This window comes from Coregonus lavaretus (genome assembly GCF_964263955.1).
Source record: "Coregonus lavaretus genome assembly, chromosome: 5".
NCBI classification, from domain to species: domain Eukaryota; kingdom Metazoa; phylum Chordata; class Actinopteri; order Salmoniformes; family Salmonidae; genus Coregonus; species Coregonus lavaretus.
The window spans coordinates 22021775-22041012 of record NC_139992.1 but is presented as its reverse complement, the minus strand read 5'-3'; the positions used below and the strand labels follow the sequence as shown (position 1 = coordinate 22041012).

Below are 19238 nucleotides of genomic sequence, written 5' to 3'. Positions count from 1 at the left end.
ACGAACTTCTGACTGTTTTTACTGACTTTGAACAACTCAACAGACTACCTGACAGTTTTAGAGTAGGAATCGTGACCCTTTACACAAGAAAAATGACAGGACTGACTTGAAAAACTGGAGACCGATTACCCTTTTAAATTTTGATTGTAAACTTTTTACCAAGGTTTTAACACTCAGAATGTCTTCTGTTTTAGGGGAGGCGATCCACCCGGACCAAGCCTGTGCCATTCCGGGAAGGAAAATCACGGACAGCCTAGTACTGATCAGAGAGGCCATCTGTTATGCGAGAGACAGAAACATGCGGCTTATAGTCCTAAATTTAGATTTTGAGAAAGCTTTTGATCGGGTCTCGCACCAGTACCTCTTCAAGGTACTGCAGAAAATGGGGTTCCCTGAAAGGTTTCTAGCTTGGGTGGGATTGCTGTATGGGGACATCACCAGCAGAATTCTTGTAAATGGGCATTTGTCAAGAGCAGTGGGACTACACTGCGGCTCCCCTCCTGTGTGTGGCTTGCATCGAACCACTGGCACAGGTCTTGAGAATGGACCAACGGATCAGTGGGGTGGGTATCCCGGGGAGTGGGGGGATGACCGCCAAGTGAGTTTTTTTACATGGACGATGTCAACATTTTATGCACTGACCTTTTATCTGTCGACAGGACTCTGGACAGGACTGACTGATACGGATGAGCCTCTGGGGCGAAACTGAACCGAAACAAGACAGAGGCCCAATTTTTCAGACCGTGGGCAGACTCAGACTTGACCAGACTACCACTGACAGTCAAAATGACGGACATAAGGGTTTTGGGGGTAACATTTGACAGGGAGGGAGGAGGTAGTGGCAATTGGACCGGGATTTAAGGGACTGTAAGACAGAGACTGGGTTTTTGGGGACTGAGACGGCTGACTTTTGAGGGCAAGGTTTTAATCATCAAGGCTGTGATCTTACCTGTGCTTTTATTCATCAGTTCTGTTTTTATCCCCCCACGAACAACTCTTTTAGCTCTGGACCGGATGTTGTTTTATTTCCTGTGGGGAAGCAAGTGGGAGAGGCTGAGGAGGGAGGTGGTGAAGAGGCCCAGGCTCAAGGGGGGGAAAGGCTTGCCTGACCTCTACTTGTTCCTGGGGAGCCGCTACACAGCGTTACATCTCACTCTCGCCACCTCCCCGGTCAGCAACAAGACCCAGGCCCTCGCACGGTTCTGGCTGGGGTCTTACCTCAGGTCCCTGAGGGTGATCCCAGTCGACCTGCGAGCCCCAGTCTCTTTCATGCTCTCCACACACTATGTCCAGCTCCAAAAGTTTTTAAGACATTTTAAACTGGAAAAGGAGCCTGTCACAGTTTTAACTAAACACCGCTCTCTTCTCTCTCTTGTTTGGCGCAACAAGGCCCATCCTGCTCTGCTGAATTGGCCCCAGGACCTGTCCTGGATGGTTGCCCATGAGATCCTCCCGGTCAGGGCCGTTATGCACTCCCGGGGCATGGCGAGGACATCCGCGTGCCCCCGACCAGGCTGCGGCCAAGACGAGTCGGTGAGGCACTTGCTCTGGGAGTGCAGAGCCGCAAGAGACCTGTGGAAGGAAGCAGGCCCCCTGATCTCCCCATGTTTGCCAGCAGGGGAAGACCTAACGCCCCAGCTCGTGCTGTATGGGGTGGGCCGAAGGCCTATAACGCAAAAGGCCTTCACAAAGCTCTGGCCCACCCTCACGTGTCTGAAGGACGCATTATGGTCCTCCCACAACCTGCTGGTAGGAAAACAGGTAGAGACCACCCCCCAGGAAGTGGATTTGGTAGCCACGGAAGCCCTGGGGTGGTATGAACGAAAGGGGGCCTCGACCCCAGGCGAAGGGTCCCCCACAACACCTAAGGTCCCGGCGGCCACGGCCTGACAGCACTGCGGAGCCTAGGGCGATGCGCCTAGGGGAGGGGTCTCCTCTGGGCCCCGACGGATAGGTACAGAGTCGATTCGGAAGAGCAGGAGGAGGCTTTTTAACAAAGTGACTTTTGACAGGCTTTCCATGTCTTTAAAATGTTTCACTTTGTTAAATCATTTATGCACATTTTAAATGGCTTTTTATAGATTGCCTTTTACAAGAAAGGGTACTTTTATGCATGATTGTTTTATTGTTTTAAATAAACAACTTGTACCTTTTTAAATGTAATTGTAATATAATGCTGGTTTTTATGCACTTTATGCTGTTTTTATGTGTGTAAATGAATTAAAAATGTGAGCTGTTTCAAAAGGAAATGTACAATAAAAACTTTTCCAAAAGTAAAAATCTGTTCTCATCAGTTTAATATCTGATACGTCCCCTATCTGGGGACCATATATTCAATTGATTTTTGGAACAGGGAGATGAGAAAAAAAAAATATATATCTGTTCTTATCAGTTTAATATCTGATACCTCCCCTATCTGGGGACCATATATTAAATTGATTTTTGTAATAGGTAGATGGAATAGGGGCTTGCTCCGTCCACTCCACACATCGACCTGGTATTGCAGTACCTCCAGGAACGGTGCACCCCCTAAAGTTGTCAAAAGAAATACAGTTTCATCTTCAGTCGGATTTCACATGCTTTCTTTGCTCAGTTACTACTGAAAAGTGATGAGATTGTGCAAAACTGTCGGCCTACAGAACTTGTTATTGCAACAGTGAAACACAAGATTGGGCAACATAGCCTACGATTCACAAAATACAGCCAGCTAAGATACTCAGTATAAAAAGTATTATAAAGTACTATCAGCTAAGGTAGGTCAAAACAACCACGTATCACAGTCAGGCTATTTGGACTGTGGTTTCAGTATGTGCATGGTTTATGCATAAATTCGTGAAACACTTACTTTTAAGAAAAACTGTTCTCCCACTTACTATTAACAACCCAAGCTTTGTTACTGTAGCCTACTTCTCTGTCTTGTTCTGGATGAAGTAGTAGGCTACTGAGTCACTATCCCCCATTTACATTTTAGCAGACGCGCTTATCCAGAGCGACCTGCAGGAGCAATTAGGGTTAAGTGCCTTGCTCAAGGTCACATCGCAAGATTTTTCACCTCGTCTGCTCAGGGATTTGAACCAGTGACCTTTCGGTTACTGGGCCAAGGCTCTTAACAGCTCAGCTACCTGCCCTCCTCATATCAGATCTGGGGGTCGTATGCCACCCTGTGGTTGATGGTGTAATTGCAACATGGTTTACTGAGTACAGAACACAAGCATGAGAAAACGACTATGCTGATAATGCCTGGAATGCTGTGTTCCAGGCAAAATAGTGGGTGTCATTCATTTGGCTGTGTGTGTATGAACCTGATTTGAGCATTTTGTTACATCGCCTACTTTTGTGATATCAGACAGAAGTTTAGATTGGCTATTAAAAATACAATGTATAAATCATTTATACCGTGTTGCATGATGCGAAAATAGTCGGACAGTGATATAATCTAGTAAAACAACAGTCATCACTTTTCCACCACTCTGTCCGCAACTGCATTCGTAAACGTCATTAAACCCTAGTCGATGTGATAAGGTATTATCAGGCAGCCAAAGTGGTAACCCTCAGCCGAAAACGTTTGCACTCGAATGGCTCCCCCTCCACCGACACGTAGAACTCATACTTACCTGGGAAGGGAGACACCGTGATCAAGAAGGCGGTTCACCCAGGTTCAGCCATTGCACTACGGCTGTGCTGACCCCTGCAATTTCCCAAATGTGGAAATCTCGATCGCATAATTTCTGGTAGTGGGGGACTGCGTTTGCGCTCTCCCCTGATAATTTGTGGCCCCCCAAAAAAGGTTTATCTAGTGGTAGTGCCATGATAGTTTGGGCTAGTATCGCATCTAATGGTGTGCTGTTGTGCCAATAGCATCATGTGCCCTATGCTTGTGTGTTCTGTTTTATTATGTGGCCCATAGTCACAAAAATCCATAACTATTGGTGCTGAAAACAACTGAGGTTGCCGATGAGAATAACTTTTGAGAGTAACTATTTTCACTAGACTCAAATATATGCTCTGGAATGTAAAGAATGGTTGTACCACTTTGGTTGCGCTCTATCTGCCTTTGTTACAAAGTAATAGCTATATTCCCTCTTTTTTTTGTTGAGCAACTGACACATTCACTTATAATGTGTACCGAGAGTTATTCCTTAATTTACGGCCATACCAACTTGACTCGCCTGATCTCGTCCGATCTTGTAAACTAAGCAGCGTCGGGCCTGGTTAGTACTTGTATGGGAGACCGCCTGAGAATACCAGGTGCTGTAAGCATTTTGCTCCAGTAGAGTGCACTGTTTGTTGCATCAAGCAACTGAAAAACATTTGAACCCGCAGCAAAGCAAACCGGGCATAAAATTAAACACCTGCCGCTTGCCAGATGCAGGTAGATTTAAGTATTGGCTTGTAGGAATGTGTATTTCAGCAGCCACGTTGGTGTGCGGTCAATTTTCAGGGCTCTACAGTGCGAGAGTTACATTCGCATTTGCGAATAAACATAGTCAAAAGTCAATCATGAGCACATGTGCGAGTTGCAATTTATAGCAAATGCAAAAGGTTTATGAGCCTTAAGGCCTTGCACAGGGCCACACGTAACCTCAGCTGTGTATGTTTTTACTATAAACTGTTTTACTATTACACACGCTGAGGCTTTTAATCAAGAAAAGGGGGATGTTTGGTAATGTAACCACAGGAGAATGTGTACCTAACACGATGCAAAACAGGTGCAGCTAACGGTACTGGGGATATGTGGAACTTGTTAGTTCGTTAGCCTGCAGCTGCTCATGTTCCATGAGGCGCTGTCAACTAACAGCAAGCACTATCAATCACTCAATGGTTGAACTGTACATTATTCGATTATCCACCCATTGACCATTTGCACACATACTATATTAGCTTAATGTTATACTTCTAATCCAGTTATATTAGCTTTATAAACATAGCAGTTTCTGCTAGTGTGTCTGTCAGCCGTCTAACAAATAGGATTAGTGGGCAAGCTCAGCTATGTTAGCTGGCGGCAGCAGGACCTGGCCTGGGGAATGTCTGTCTAAGGTCCGAGGCCAACTACCTGACAACAATGGAACCTTGTGACTGAACTATTGTGGTTTCTATTCATTCTGTTTTATTGCAGGGGATGAAATGTTCTCGGACATTTACAAGATCAAAAAATCACCAAATGGGATGTTATTCGAAGTTGAGGGAAAGGCACATCTCCACTGCAGGTATAAGCTCTCTGAGTTGTGGTGGTGAGAGGTGAGGTGTATTAGGATTTGGAGCCAGTTATTGACTTGGTTATCATCATAACTCAACTCATCGTTTTACACTATGCCTGAGTTTACATAGACAAGTCCTATCAGATGGTCCTGAAGTAGAATAAGGTGTTTGACAGTAATGGGACCCAACCACTGAGTGATTCAGCACTCACTCTCCTCCCACCCCCTTCCTATCTTCCTCTGGTATTTCTCCTCTCCTCCCCTCAGATGGTCAGTAGAACGGAGAACATTGATGGCTGTCTGCTGGGGGCGAATGCGTCGGCAGAGGTGCAGGATGACAGCTGCGAGTCCAGCACGGTCAGTGGAGTGGACATTGTCCTCATCCACGAACTGCAGGAGACATCCTTCACCAAGGATTCAAGGGATACATCAAGGACTACATGAAGGCGTGAGTGTGTGTTAGTGAGAGATCCAGGCTAGCCCTATCAATCCCCCTCTGCCCAGCAAAACTCTGATTGTATTTTTATTTTTTTTCACAGACAAACACATCTCTCTGGATCTCCTTTACATATGTCTATAGGAGAGAGGCAGTTTAGGGTTGGACTCTTTACAGTATCCATGTTCACACAGCTATTGCCTGCACCCTTATTCTGAAAACTAGAAGAAGCATCTACCTGTCTACTTCTAGTGTCAAAATCAATAATGTCCACTACATGTCAGTAGTGGGTAACAGTTGACGCTTCTCCTCCAGATACAGATAGAATAGAAATGCGTTCGGATTCTGTCCTACTTATGTGCGACTAATCAGGCCTCAGGTAACTATAGTTCACTCTGACATGCTGGTCTCCGTGTGAAGCACCCTGGAGAATGAGGGTTACAGTGGTGGAGTTTAACCAATCCTGGAGAAGGAGGGTTACAGTGGTGGAGTTTAACCAATCCTGGAGAAGGAGGGTTACATTGGTAGAGTGTAATCTATCCTGGAGAGCTGAGCAGAACAGCTCGCAGTTTACACTCACCTATGGTAATGCAATGTGTGTGTGTGACTAACCACAGGTTGCTTGGCGACCTCCACCAGGTCTTTGATGTTGTAGTGCTGGTGTTTCTCGAAGGCGGAGAAGAGCATATCCATCACTTGCTGTCTGTCTGCCCTCACCATCCTACCCTCAGCCTTCTTCTTCTCATACTCCACCTACACACACAACACACAGCCCACAGAAAACCCACACAGGGGCAAGGAGGGAGCATGGTAGAAGTGCACATTACAGTGTTGATCCAACACTATAAAGATATTCATGTAACCTTCAGGAGTATGCAAGCAGGCAGATACACACACACACACACACACACACTGCTTTTTAATATGTGATATGGCAGTGTTGTTACGTTAGCAACATGGTTGGATACAGGTTTGAAGTTGTTGGTGACAGCCCTGTCTATCTGCTCGGTCAGATGCTGGGGCTTGGTAGACACCTCGATCTGTAATCTGTGGAGAGAGGGATACAGAGGAATATACATGATAACATTAACACACATACAAACACCTCTGAGAAAAGCAGAGAAATTAATGAAGATATAGGGTCTCATTGAGAGAAGCGTCCCAGCGGGTAGAGCAGTGGATGAAGACACAATGGCACACACTATGTTGTACAATGGTTGAATAGTGAATATAGCCTACTAGTATAATGCACAGGACTGTCACTACTGCACATATACAGACACTCAGGCAAGCATGCATGTTCTCAAACACACAGGGAGAGAAGAGTTGCTATAGCACACACAGAACAGTTACTATAGCAATCCCTGTCAACCTCAGCTACCATAAAACAGTATGGAAGACATTTATTCCATTATTAGATATTCTCCTGGACTTAGATATGGCTACTGTTCCTCCACATCTACTAAACTCACTCAGAAAGGAAGCCAGGAGAAATAGCCCATCTATCAGTGATGCTTTATTTTACAGTCGCCTCATTATATTTAGTTGTATTGAATTTTGTTTCACTCACTTCTTCAGTTTCATGTAGTTTTCACTGACGGCAGGTCTGCACTCTGCTCTCTGTACCACTATGCCCTCCAGACTGATCTTACAATACAAGTTTCTTTCAATGACAGGCACAAGCACACACTTAATACTTAACCCTATTCAGCACTGGATTGGACTGAATCTGTTAAATATATGCAGCCAAAATTATAATATTTGGTTATTCTGTCTGTGCCACTTGACTAAATCAACATAGAACGAGGTGAAATAGGTGGCACCACCCGAACTGGGTACTCTACAGCCAACACTCCAAAACTCCACTCACCAACTGCCATTGGAATGCTCATCAACAGCTTGACATTTCAAAATGTAGTGATTCATCTGTTTGGGTTTTTCTTTGTCATGAAGTGTGTGTGTGTGTAACAAAAGTGTGTGTAACAAGGGGGCGGGGATAGGTTCACAAGATGGTATGAGACACTTTCATACAGAGATAAGGGGATGGATACACTGTCCAGCCTTCGCCCAACAAGCGTTCAAGAACAGCCAACAACCACTGAAGTCCAGTTGGTGTCCGTTGGCGTTAGTTGGCTAATCTCATGTTTTGTTCTACTGAAACAAAATGTTCAGTTTTCATTTGTTGGTGCTGTAAAAAATCTGTGCAACTTTCACCAGGAGGCTCCAGAGAAATCACTTTACAGTCCAATGTCACAGATCTCACTCACTCACTAATATCCATTACTCACTGTTTTCACAAATGGACACAATTATGTGCAATTATTGCATGATAAGTGCTGGAACACTTGTCGGTGCATCTCCATAAACACGCCTACACACAAACGCATTTCTCAACTTCAGAGCAGCCTGCCTCCAACTATCTTGCTAGTTACCCACAGGCCACTGGCTAGGGTCACATGGGTCAGGATCGTATGGGAGAGAATAGTATAGATCTCCTCTCTCCTTATCTCAACTAAAGGCTCACTCTTCTTTTCACTCTCTTCCCATCTTCTCCCTCTCATTCTCTTCACTCAAGGCTCATTTTCAATCCTCTCTCTTCCTGTCTTTTGTCTTTAAATCTATCCCCTACTCTATCCCCCTCTCACCAGACTGCTCATGCCTCTTCTCCTGTAGGACTGTACAAGACTGGGAGTGTTCAGGGTTTATGCCCGTTTAGCGTGGAAGGAATTAGGCTACAACTTGCAGGTCCCAAGAGACACTGGTATGTAGGAGAGCAAAGCTGCACATGCAGAGATGGAAAGAGAGATGAAGTGGAGCAGAAAGAAAGAGTAGGAGTAGGAAGGCACAGTGAGAGGTGGAATGGCCACAGCACTTGTTGCTCAAGGCTGCCGAGCAAAGAGGGAGAGGAACGGGAGGAGAGAGAAAGAGAGGGAAAGAGAAGAAGCTTCCGCTCCCTCCCTCAAGCTTCTGCTCCCTCATCTTCTCCCACCATCTCTAACCACTTATTTGCTCAAAGGACCTTCCTTAAAGCCTGCACACACACACACACTCTGCCCCCACTCCCACCACAACCTACTACTATTCCCCAGACACCTCCCTCTCTGTATCTGAATATTCCAGAAGAGAATGAAATTGTGAGCTTTCAGATTTCTCAAGCCTCTGGTGAATCTCAGATAGACTACCAAAAACCATCAGTTAGAAAAGTGGCTCTAAAGAATGTGTTGAAAACTGACAAAGGTGATAGTCAGATGATTGCGGTATTTATCCTTGAGGTGACAGCGACAAAGCCTTTAACACAGAGAGAGGGAAAAGAGATAGAGAAAAAAGAGGAAACCTGTTGACTCGATCGACTACTACTATCAGCCTGCGTACAGGAACAAGACAGACAGTCTTATGATCTCTCAGATTACACAGTAGTGTCTAACTGAACCCTATGTCAAAAACAAACAGCTCATGCACCTGCTCATCATTTATTTTTAAATGTTGTTTTATTTAAACAGGGAATCACACAATAAAAACGTACAATATTTACACGCAATTTAAGAAAAGTAACTTACAAAACACACAAAAACTACATTTTAAAAAGCGTCTCAGACAGAAAAAACTCATAATGAATGCAGCTGCCACTCTATTGAAGCCATTGGACGCAGTTTATAATAGCACACTCCGCTTTATTATGGGCGATAGGTTCAGTACATATCACTGCATTCCTTATCACGGGGACAGCTAACTCTGGAGATCCCTTTGGTCTCCACTGAATTAGGTAGATCTGCGTAAAGTTTTCTGGAGATCATTACACAAGGTGCAAAAAAAACTTTACGCAGGTCTACCTAACTCAGTGGAGACCAAAGGAATCTCCAGAGTTAGCCATCCCTGTGATCGGGTCTGGTGACTCTTGTCTTTAATTTAAGTCTACAGGTCTACAGGCAAGTCTACAGGTCTCAGGCAAGTTTACCTTAGCACCTCTGCTACACACACACCTCATACATGACATCTATGTTCCTCAAGGCTACTGTTGCTATGCCAGCTTCACTGCAGTTTGTGTTACAGCTCTGTCTTGGCCAGTAACATTATGAATAATTCAACATCTTTAATGAAAAGAGAAAGTGATTTTACTGATGGGAATCCACAATACCGTTCTCATTACTTTGAGGAAATAAAAAAAGAAGAAATGAAATAGCTTCCGACATGAAGTTGAACAATTATCCAGGGTAACAATGGTGAGATAGGGCTGGGAAGGAAAGCAGTTCATCCACCCACCCACCATCTCTTCTCTGCTGTTCTTCCATTCACTGCCTCATTTGAAATTCTAATACAGGGATGATTCCACTAATAATATTATGATTAAAAAGCACCACGGTACGGTCGAGCCGCCTCGTTGATTGCTGACGTGCCTCTCAGACGTCACCATAGTGAGCTGTCACTCTGGGATCATAGGCTCATCAAACACTGTGCAACGTCACACACGCACCGGAAATTAACTGAACGGAAAGGTTTGCCAGACTGCCACACTGATTGTCCACAGGTACGTTCATTGAAGGGGATGAGTGAACGAAAGTCGGGCCTCCACCTCTGGAGACAAGAGAGAGGGGTTATTCTATTGGATAGGTTGTCTCTCTGTCAAGGGTGTGTGGGAATGTTCTACACCTGGATTCTGGGGTGATTGCTTGGTTTAATTACAATTTTAACACCGGCATACACACACCAAATCCTTCTGTATAACTGTGGACAACAACAGACCAGCTCCAAACAGACTTCACACTGAGAGAAAAGACAGCCTAATTACACATCAATCTCACTGTTTACTATAATGACACTTCTGCGCCCAAAGGAGAGAGTGATAGATAAAGGAAGAGAGACGAGGGGGTTGAGTATCATCACTGTCTGTCTGTGACAGCCCATCACCTGCAGGACACACACAATCTCTCTCTCTCTCTCACCTCTGGGAGCAAAACTGCCAAACACACACACCACTATTTGTTACAAGTGTCAGGCGAAGACATTGTCCAGACAGTTTGTCATGGTCAGCCCATGTAGAAACATTGTACTGTATTGATTTAAGCTCCTTGCTCCATGTTCTGGAGGCTAACAATATGAGTCTATGACTCACCATAATAATACACAAGGCCTTCATACACATCACAAGCCTCTCTTCCTTATAGAGCAGTAACAGAGACATAACCCTCAGTTTAGACCTAATTACCTTCCAGTCAACTCCCCAGGCTGTGGGTGGATACAGGAGCATGTGGATTAATCAAAGACCCTACAGGCTCAGACCCTGCCTGCCTGCATTCACCAGTAATTAGGCGCACACACACACACTTCTCTAAGGGGTTTAGTCTTAGGGAGATCTTAACCAACTGCATGTAATCTTGGAGAGAAATCAGGCCATTTGTGTAAATACACTTTAATTTACATAAATACCCACAATCTGCCCACTTATCCCCATCTCTCTATCACACTGCCAGCGAATGTGCCCACCATGCTGCCAGTGAATGCCCACCAAGCTGCCAGTAAATGCCACCCTGAACAGAGCTGTAAACATGGTTTGTAGTACACATCTGACTGCAGAAAGTCTCTACAGCAGAGATACTTTCACAACTACACTGTCTTTCACATTTACATTTACATTTTAGTCATTTAGCAGACGCTCTTATCCAGAGCGACTTAGTTAGTGAATACATATTTTTTTATACTGGCCCCCCGTGGGAATCGAACCCACAACCCTGGCGTTGCAAACGCCATGCTCTATCAACTGAGCTACATCCCTGCCGGCCATTCCCTCCCCTACCCTGGACGACGCTGGGCCAATTGTGCGCCGCCCATGAGTCTCCCGGTCGCGGCCGGCTGCGACAGAGCTTGGATTCGAACCAGGATCTCTAGTGGCACAGTTAGCACTGCGATGCAGTGCCTTAGACCACTGCGCCACTCACATCACCAGGTTCCTAGGATTACACTGCCTGCCACCTCCCCCCCTCTCAGTCTGAGGGCTGGGGTTGGGTAGAGAGGTTTGTTATCGGAGTTCCCTGCCACGACAACCTCCTGTGTCTGTGTGTGTGTATATAGGGTGTGTGTGCGTGTTCAGGGGCCTCCTGTGGTCTCACGTGGGGAAGCACAGCTGGGGAGCTTTTTCATCAGCGGGAGGAGAGGGCTAATTACTAAGACTGGGAGATAGAGAGAGAGAGGGGGAGAGAGAGAGGGAGAGGGGTAGAGAGAGATATAAGAAAGAGGGAGGCTGGAGGAGAATGAGAAAGGGGGAAGAGAAGATGGCGAGAGAAAGGGGAAAAGACAGAGGGGGAAAGAAAAGAGGGGGTGTAGAGAGGAATGAGAGAAAGAGGGGAAAGAGATGTAGAGAGTAAGGAGAGAGCGGCAAGGAGAGCACCTGCCACCCTTTCAACTCGTCGCTTTCTCTCTCTCTACACACTCCCTCTCCTCCCACCCTGTGACGGAGGGCGGCCCCCCTCTTTCTCCAGCAGAGATGCAGAGAGAGAGAGAGAGGTAAGAGGGAGGGAGAGGGAAGAATGTAAGAGGGAGGAGAGAGAGAAAGGGAGAGGTAGACTCATTCTGCTACCAGTGCGCGCTGCGCTCCTCTCTATGCCAGTACCTCTCCGAGTCGCTCCCACACACACTCACATTGTTACTGCACGCTACACACACTTATCCTGAGGACCACAGACAAAGAGACTGTGCGGTTGTTGAGCGGGAGCGGCATGGAATGGAACCTCAGAAGGATGGACAGTGAACTTAGACAGATCAACTCAGACCTGCTGCAGCCCAGCAAGAGCATCAAAAAGCCCTCCTCAGGAACCATCACCCTCAACGTAGGGGGCTTTCTGTATGCCGCGCACCGAACCACCCTCAGCCGCCACCAGGGGTCCGTGTTGGAGGAGCTGGCCAGTGGCAAGAAGACCGTCCAGCACACTGACTCCATGGGCAACCCCTTCATTGACCGCGATGGCCCCGTGTTCCGACACATCCTTAACTTCCTACGGACCGGAGACCTGCAGCTGCCCGACGACTTCAGAGAGGCGGGCCTTCTGAGACGGGAAGCAGAGTTCTACCGCCTCAGCGGATTGCTGGAGGCCATTTTGGAGTGGGAGGGGATGCGGGCAGCGCAGCGGGAGCCCGCCTTCCTGGAGGTGACTGACGAGAGGTCGCAGGGCTTCAAGGTGTACTGCAGTGACCCCACTTTCATTGACAAGGTCAAAGGTCGCCTGGTTCAGATCTCAAAGAGCCGGCTGGACGGCTTCCCGGAGGAGTTTGAGGTGTCGTCCAACGTGATCCAGTTCCGCCACTTCATCAAGTCGGATCCGGGCTCCAGGCTGGTGCTGAAGCAGGACAGTACCTTCCTGTGTACCCTGGAGTGTCTGAAGCTAGAGACGGTGATGCTGGCCCTGAAGGCTGGCTTCTCTATCATCACCTCTCTGGACAGCAGCAAGGGATCTGTGGTGGCCGCAGAGGCACTGCACTTTGTCAAGTAAGAGAGGGAGGAGAGGGGAAGAGAATGGACAGGGAGGTGGAAAGAGAAGGGAAGAAGGGGAGAGAATGGGGCAGGTTACAGGCAGGTAGAGAGGGGAACAAGAGGGAGGAGAAAGAACACACCCTCTCAGAGGAACAGTCTCCTACTGGATTGCATCAAGCTGCTTTTTCCATCCTGGCTGCTCCCCCTTCAAACCAGCCTTTGTGTGTACAGTGAGGTATTACAGTGTGTGTGTGTTCAGTGGCTGTGTTTAGTTGCTGTGTTCTAGTTTTTAGTTGTGTGACCAAGCCTTTTTCTGGATCCTGAGGGAAGCGGTAGAGTGGAAGAGTGTACTGACTGCCATACTGACTGTTGCTGATTATTGGACAAAACAATTGTTTTATTCCAGAAACTTCTCACACATAGCCTGACTGGATGAGAGGGAGGTCAATGTGCTTTGCAGCAAAGATACACAGAGGGTTTAGACCCAAGGGTTCAAATCTAGCATGATGCATGTGCAGTGAAGATTTTCAAATCAGAAACCAACTTTGTGATTGTTTGATTGCTAGTGCTGTGAGTGAATAAGTGACAATGTGTGTTCTTTTGGATATGTGAATGTTTTGTTTTACACACAATAAAAGTAATGAATATTGTCAGTCATTACAGTGCCTTGCAAAAGTATTCATCCCCCTTGGCGTTTTTCCTATTTTGTTGCATTACAACCTGTAATTTAAATGGATTTTTATTTGGATTTCATGTAATGGACATAGACAAAATAGTCCAAATTGGTGAAGTGAAAAAATAAAATAAAAACTTGTTTCAAAAATTCTAAAAAATTAATAACGGAAAGGTGGTGCGTGCATATGTATTCACCCCCTTTGTTATGAAGTCCCTAAATAAGATCTGGTGCAACCAATTACATTCAGAAGTCACATAATTAGTTAAATAAAGTTCACCTGTGTGCAATCTAAGTGTCACATGATCTGTCACAATCATCTCAGTATATATACAGTGGGGGAAAAAAGTATTTAGTCAGCCACCAATTGTGCAAGTTCTCCCACTTACAAAGATGAGAGAGGCCTGTAATTTTCATCATAGGTACACGTCAACTATGACAGACAAAATGAGAAAAAAAATCCAGAAAATCACATTGTAGGATTTTATATAAATTTATTTGCAAATTATGGTGTAAAATAAGTATTTGGTCAATAACAAAAGTTTCTCAATACTTTGTTATTTACCCTTTGTTGGCAATGACAAAGGTCAAACGTTTTCTGTAAGTCTTCACAAGGTTTTCACACACTGTTGCTGGTATTTTGGCCCATTCCTCCATGCAGATCTCCTCTAGAGCAGTGATGTTTTGGGGCTGTCGCTGGGCAACACAGACTTTCAACTCCCTCCAAAGATTTTCTATGGGGTTGAGATCTGGAGACTGGCTAGGCCACTCCAGGACCTTGAAATGCTTCTTACGAAGCCACTCCTTCGTTGCCCGGGCGGTGTGTTTGGGATCATTTTCATGCTGAAAGACCCAGCCACGTTTAATCTTCAATGCCCTTGCTGATGGAAGGAGGTTTTCACTCAAAATCTCACGATACATGGCCCCACTCATTCTTTCCTTTACACGGATCAGTCGTCCTTGTCCCTTTGCAGAAAAACAGCCCCAAAGCATGATGTTTCCACCCCCATGCTTCACAGTAGGTATGGTGTTCTTTGGATGCAACTCAGCATTCTTTGTCCTCCAAACACGACAAGTTGAGTTTTTACCAAAAAGTTCTATTTTGGTTTCATCTGACCATATGACATTCTCCCAATCCTCTTCTGGATCATCCAAATGCACTCTAGCAAACTTCAGACGGGCCTGGACATGTACTGGCTTAAGCAGGGGGACACGTCTGGCACTGCAGGATTTGAGTCCCTGGCGGCATAGTGTGTTACTGATGGTAGGCTTTGTTACTTTGGTCCCAGCTCTCTGCAGGTCATTCACTAGGTCCCCCTGTGTGGTTCTGGGATTTTTGCTCACCGTTCTTGTGATCATTTTGACCCCACGGGGTGAGATCTTGCGTGGAGCCCCAGATCGAGGGAGATTATCAGTGGTCTTGTATGTCTTCCATTTCCTAATAATTGCTCCCACAGTTGATTTCTTCAAACTAAGCTGCTTACCTATTGCAGATTCAGTCTTCCCAGCCTGGTGCAGGTCTACAAATTTGTTTCTGGTGTCCTTTGACAGCTCTTTGGTCTTGGCCATAGTGGAGTTTGGAGTGTAACTGTTTGAGGTTGTGGACAGGTGTCTTTTATACTGATAACTAGTTCAAACAGGTGCCATTAATACAGGTAACGAGTGGAGGACAGAGGAGCCTCTTAAAGAAGAAGTTACAGGTCTGTGAGAGCCAGAAATCTTGCTTCTTTGTAGGTGACCAAATACTTATTTTCCACCATAATTTGCAAATAAATTCATAAAAAGATTTTTTTTCTCATTTTGTCTGTCATAGTTGACGTGTACCTATGATGAAAATGACAGGCCTCTCATCTTTTTAAGTGGGAGAACTTGCACAATTGGTGGCTGACTAAATACTTTTTTCCCCCACTGTACACCTGTTCTGAAAGACCCCAGAGTCTGCAACACCACTAAGCAAGGGGCACCACCAAGCAAGCGGCAACATGAGGACCAAGGAGCTCTCCAAACATTTACATTTACATTTACATTTTAGTCATTTAGCAGACGCTCTTATCCAGAGCGACTTACAGTTAGTGAATACATATTTTTTTTATACTGGCCCCCCATGGGAATCGAACCCACAACCCTGGCGTTGCAAACGCCACGCTCTATCAACTGAGCTACATCCCTGCCGGCCATTCCCTCCCCTACCCTGGACGACGCTGGGCCAATTGTGCGCCGCCCCATGGGTCTCCCGGTCGCGGCCGGCTGCGACAGAGCCTGGATTCGAACCAGGATCTCTAGTGGCACAGTTAGCACTGCGATGCAGTGCCTTAGACCACTGCGCCACTCAGGAGTACTCAAACAGGTCAGGGACAAAGTTGTGGAGAAGTACAGATCAGGATTGAGTTATAAAAAAATATCCGCAAAACTTTGTACATCCCACGGAGCACCATTAGATTCATTATTGAAAAATTGAAAGAATATGGCACCACAACAAACCTGCCAATAGAGGGCCGCCCACCAAAACTCACAGACCAGGCAAGGAGGGCATTAAATCAGAGAGGCAACAAAGAGACCAAAGATAACCCTGAAGGAGCTGCAAAGCTCCACAGCGGAGATTGGAGTATCTGTCCATAGGACCACTTTAAGCCGTACACTCCACAGAGCTGGGCTTTATGGAAGAGTGGCCAGAATAAAGCCATTGCGTAAAGAAAAAAATAAGCAAACACAAGGCATGTGGGAGACTCCCCAAATATATGGAAGAAGGTACTCTGGTCAGATGAGACTAAAATTGAGCTTATTGGCCATCAAGGAAAACGCTATGTCTGGCGCAAACCCAACACCTCTCATCACCCAGAGAACACCATCCCTACAGTGAAGCATGGTGGTGGCAGCATCATGCTGTGGGGATGTTTTTCATCGGCAGGGACTGGGAAACTGGTCAGAATTGAAGGAATGATGGATGGCGCTAAATACAGGGAAATTCTTGAGGGAAACCTGTTTCAGTCTTCCAGAGATTTGAGACTGGGACGGAGGTTCACCTTCCAGCAGGACAATGACCCTAAGCATACTGCTAAAGCAACACTTGAGTGGTTTAAGGGGAAACATTTAAATGTCTTGGAATGGCCTAGTCAAAGCCCAGACCTCAATCCAATTGAGAATCTGTGGTATGACTTAAAGATTGCTGTGCTCCAGCGGAACCCATCCAACTTGAAGGAGCTGGTGCAGTTTCCCAGTGGCTAGATGTGCCAAGCTTATAGAGACATACCCCAAGAGACAGGCAGCTGTAATTGCTGCAAAAGGTGGCTCTACAACGTATTGACTTTGGGGGAGGGGGGGGGGGTGAATAGTTATGCACGCTCAAGTTCTGTTTTCTTGTCTTATTTCCTGTTTGTTTCACACCAAAAAATATTTTGCATCTTCAAAGTGGTAGGCATGTTGTGTAAATCAAATTATACAAACCCCCCCAAAATCTATTTTAATTCCAGGTTGTAAGGCAACAAAATAGGAAAAATGCCAAGGGGGGTGAATACTTTCGTAAGCCACTGTACATGATTATCTTGAATCTTGTTAAATATTACAGACATATCATATCTGCAAAATGGTTTGGAATATGTTTTCCACAAGACATGGAATTTGTGTTCATTCTATTAAATAGTACAATGGGACTTGGAAATACACTGCATTCGGAAAGTATTCAGACCCCTTCCATTTTTCCACATTTTGTTACGTTACAGCCTTATTCTAAAATTGATTAAATTAATTATTTTCCTCATCAATCTACACACAATACCCCATAATGATAAAGCGAAAACAGGTTAAGAAATGTTTGCAAATTTATAAAAACAACAACTGAAATACATTATTTACATAAGTATTCAGACCCTTTGCTATAAGACTTGAAATTGAGCTCAGGTGCATCCTGTTTCCATTGATCATCCTTGAGATGTTTCTACAACTTGATTGGAGTCCACCTGTGGTAAATTCAATTGATTGGACATGATGTGTAAAGACACACACCTGTCTATATAAGGTCCCACAGTTGACAGTGCATGTCAGAGCAAAAACCAAGCCATGAGGTCGAAGGAATTGTCCATAGAGCTCTGAGACAGTATTGTGTCTAGGCACAGATCTGGGGAAGGGTACCAAAAAATGTCTGCAGCATTGAAGGTCCCCAAGAACACAGTGGCCTCCATCATTCTTAAATCGAAGAAGTTTGGAACCACCCAGACTCTTCCTAGAGCTGCCCCCCCCCCCCCCCGGCCAATCTGAGCAATTAGGGGAGCAGGGCCTTGGTCAGGGAGGTGACCAAGAACCCAATGGTCACTCTGACAGAGCACCAGAGTTCCTCTATGGAGATGGGAAAACCTTCCAGAAGGACAACCATCTCTGCAGCACTCCACCAATCAGGCCTTTATGGTAGACTGGCCAGACGGAAGCCACTCCTCAGTAAAAGGCACGAAAGCCCGCTTGGAGTTTGCCAAAAGGCACCTAAAGGACTCTCAGACCATGAGAAACAAGATTCTCTGGTCTGAAGAAACCAAGATTGAACTCTTTGGCCTGAATGCCAAGCGTCACGTCTGGAGGAAACCTGGCACCATCCCTACGGTGAAGCATGGTTGTGGTAGCATCATGCTGTGGGGATGTGTTTTAAGTAGCAGGGACTGGGAGACTAGTCAAGATTGAGGGAAAGATGAACGGAGCAAAGTACAGAGAGATCCTTGATGAAAACCTGCTCCAAAGCGCTCAGGACCTGACTGGGGCGAAGGTTCACCTTCCAACAGGACAACGACCCTAAGCACACAGCCAAGACAACGCAGGAGTGGCTTCGGGACAAGTCTCTGAATGTCCTTCAGTGGCCCAGCCAAAGCCCGGACTTGAACCCAATCGAACATCTATGGAGAGACCTAGTAATAGCTGTGCAGCAACGCTTCCCATCCAATTTGACAGAGCCTGAGGATTGGCAGAGAAGAATAGGAGAAACTCCCCAAATACAGGTGTGCCAAGCTTGTAGCGTCATACCCAAGAAGACTCGAAATTAGCAAACATTTCTAAAAACCAGTTTTTGCTTTGTCATTATGGGGTATTGTGTGTAGATTGATGAGGGGAAAAACAATTCAATCAATTTTAGAATAAGGCTGTAATGTAACAAAATTTGGAAAAGGCCAAGGGGTTTGAATACTTTCCGAATGCACTGTATTTATTTGCATCAATATTTTGACAGCTTATTAAGGCAAATAGATTTGACCATAGGGCTTTAATAGAATAGACAAGTAACTAATGCTATAGTCATAGAACTATAATAGAGTTAACTACTTCTACTTTCCTTATTAACTCAGAGCAGTTACCTCTAGCCAAACCCTCAACAGACCGGTTAATGTCGAAAACACTGCCTATTTAAAATAATCCGAATTTAATCAGAATTCCTATATTAATCTAAGACTCTTGTTTCCCATTTCTTGATTTTTATGATCTAACATTTCTTAT

At 45.5% G+C, this 19238-nt stretch overlaps 1 protein-coding gene across 1 annotated transcript; it reads left to right on the top strand.

Annotated features, from left to right (window-relative positions):
• Window positions 1-12344: 12344 nt before the first annotated feature.
• LOC311128949 (BTB/POZ domain-containing protein KCTD4-like) lies at window positions 12345-13115 on the top strand (the record flags this gene model as incomplete). The annotated part of the gene is made up of 1 exon (XM_084161185.1): window positions 12345-13115. The coding sequence occupies one exon, from the start codon at window positions 12345-12347 to the stop codon at window positions 13113-13115; it is 771 nt and encodes a 256-aa protein (XP_084017311.1).
• Window positions 13116-19238: the final 6123 nt, after the last annotated feature.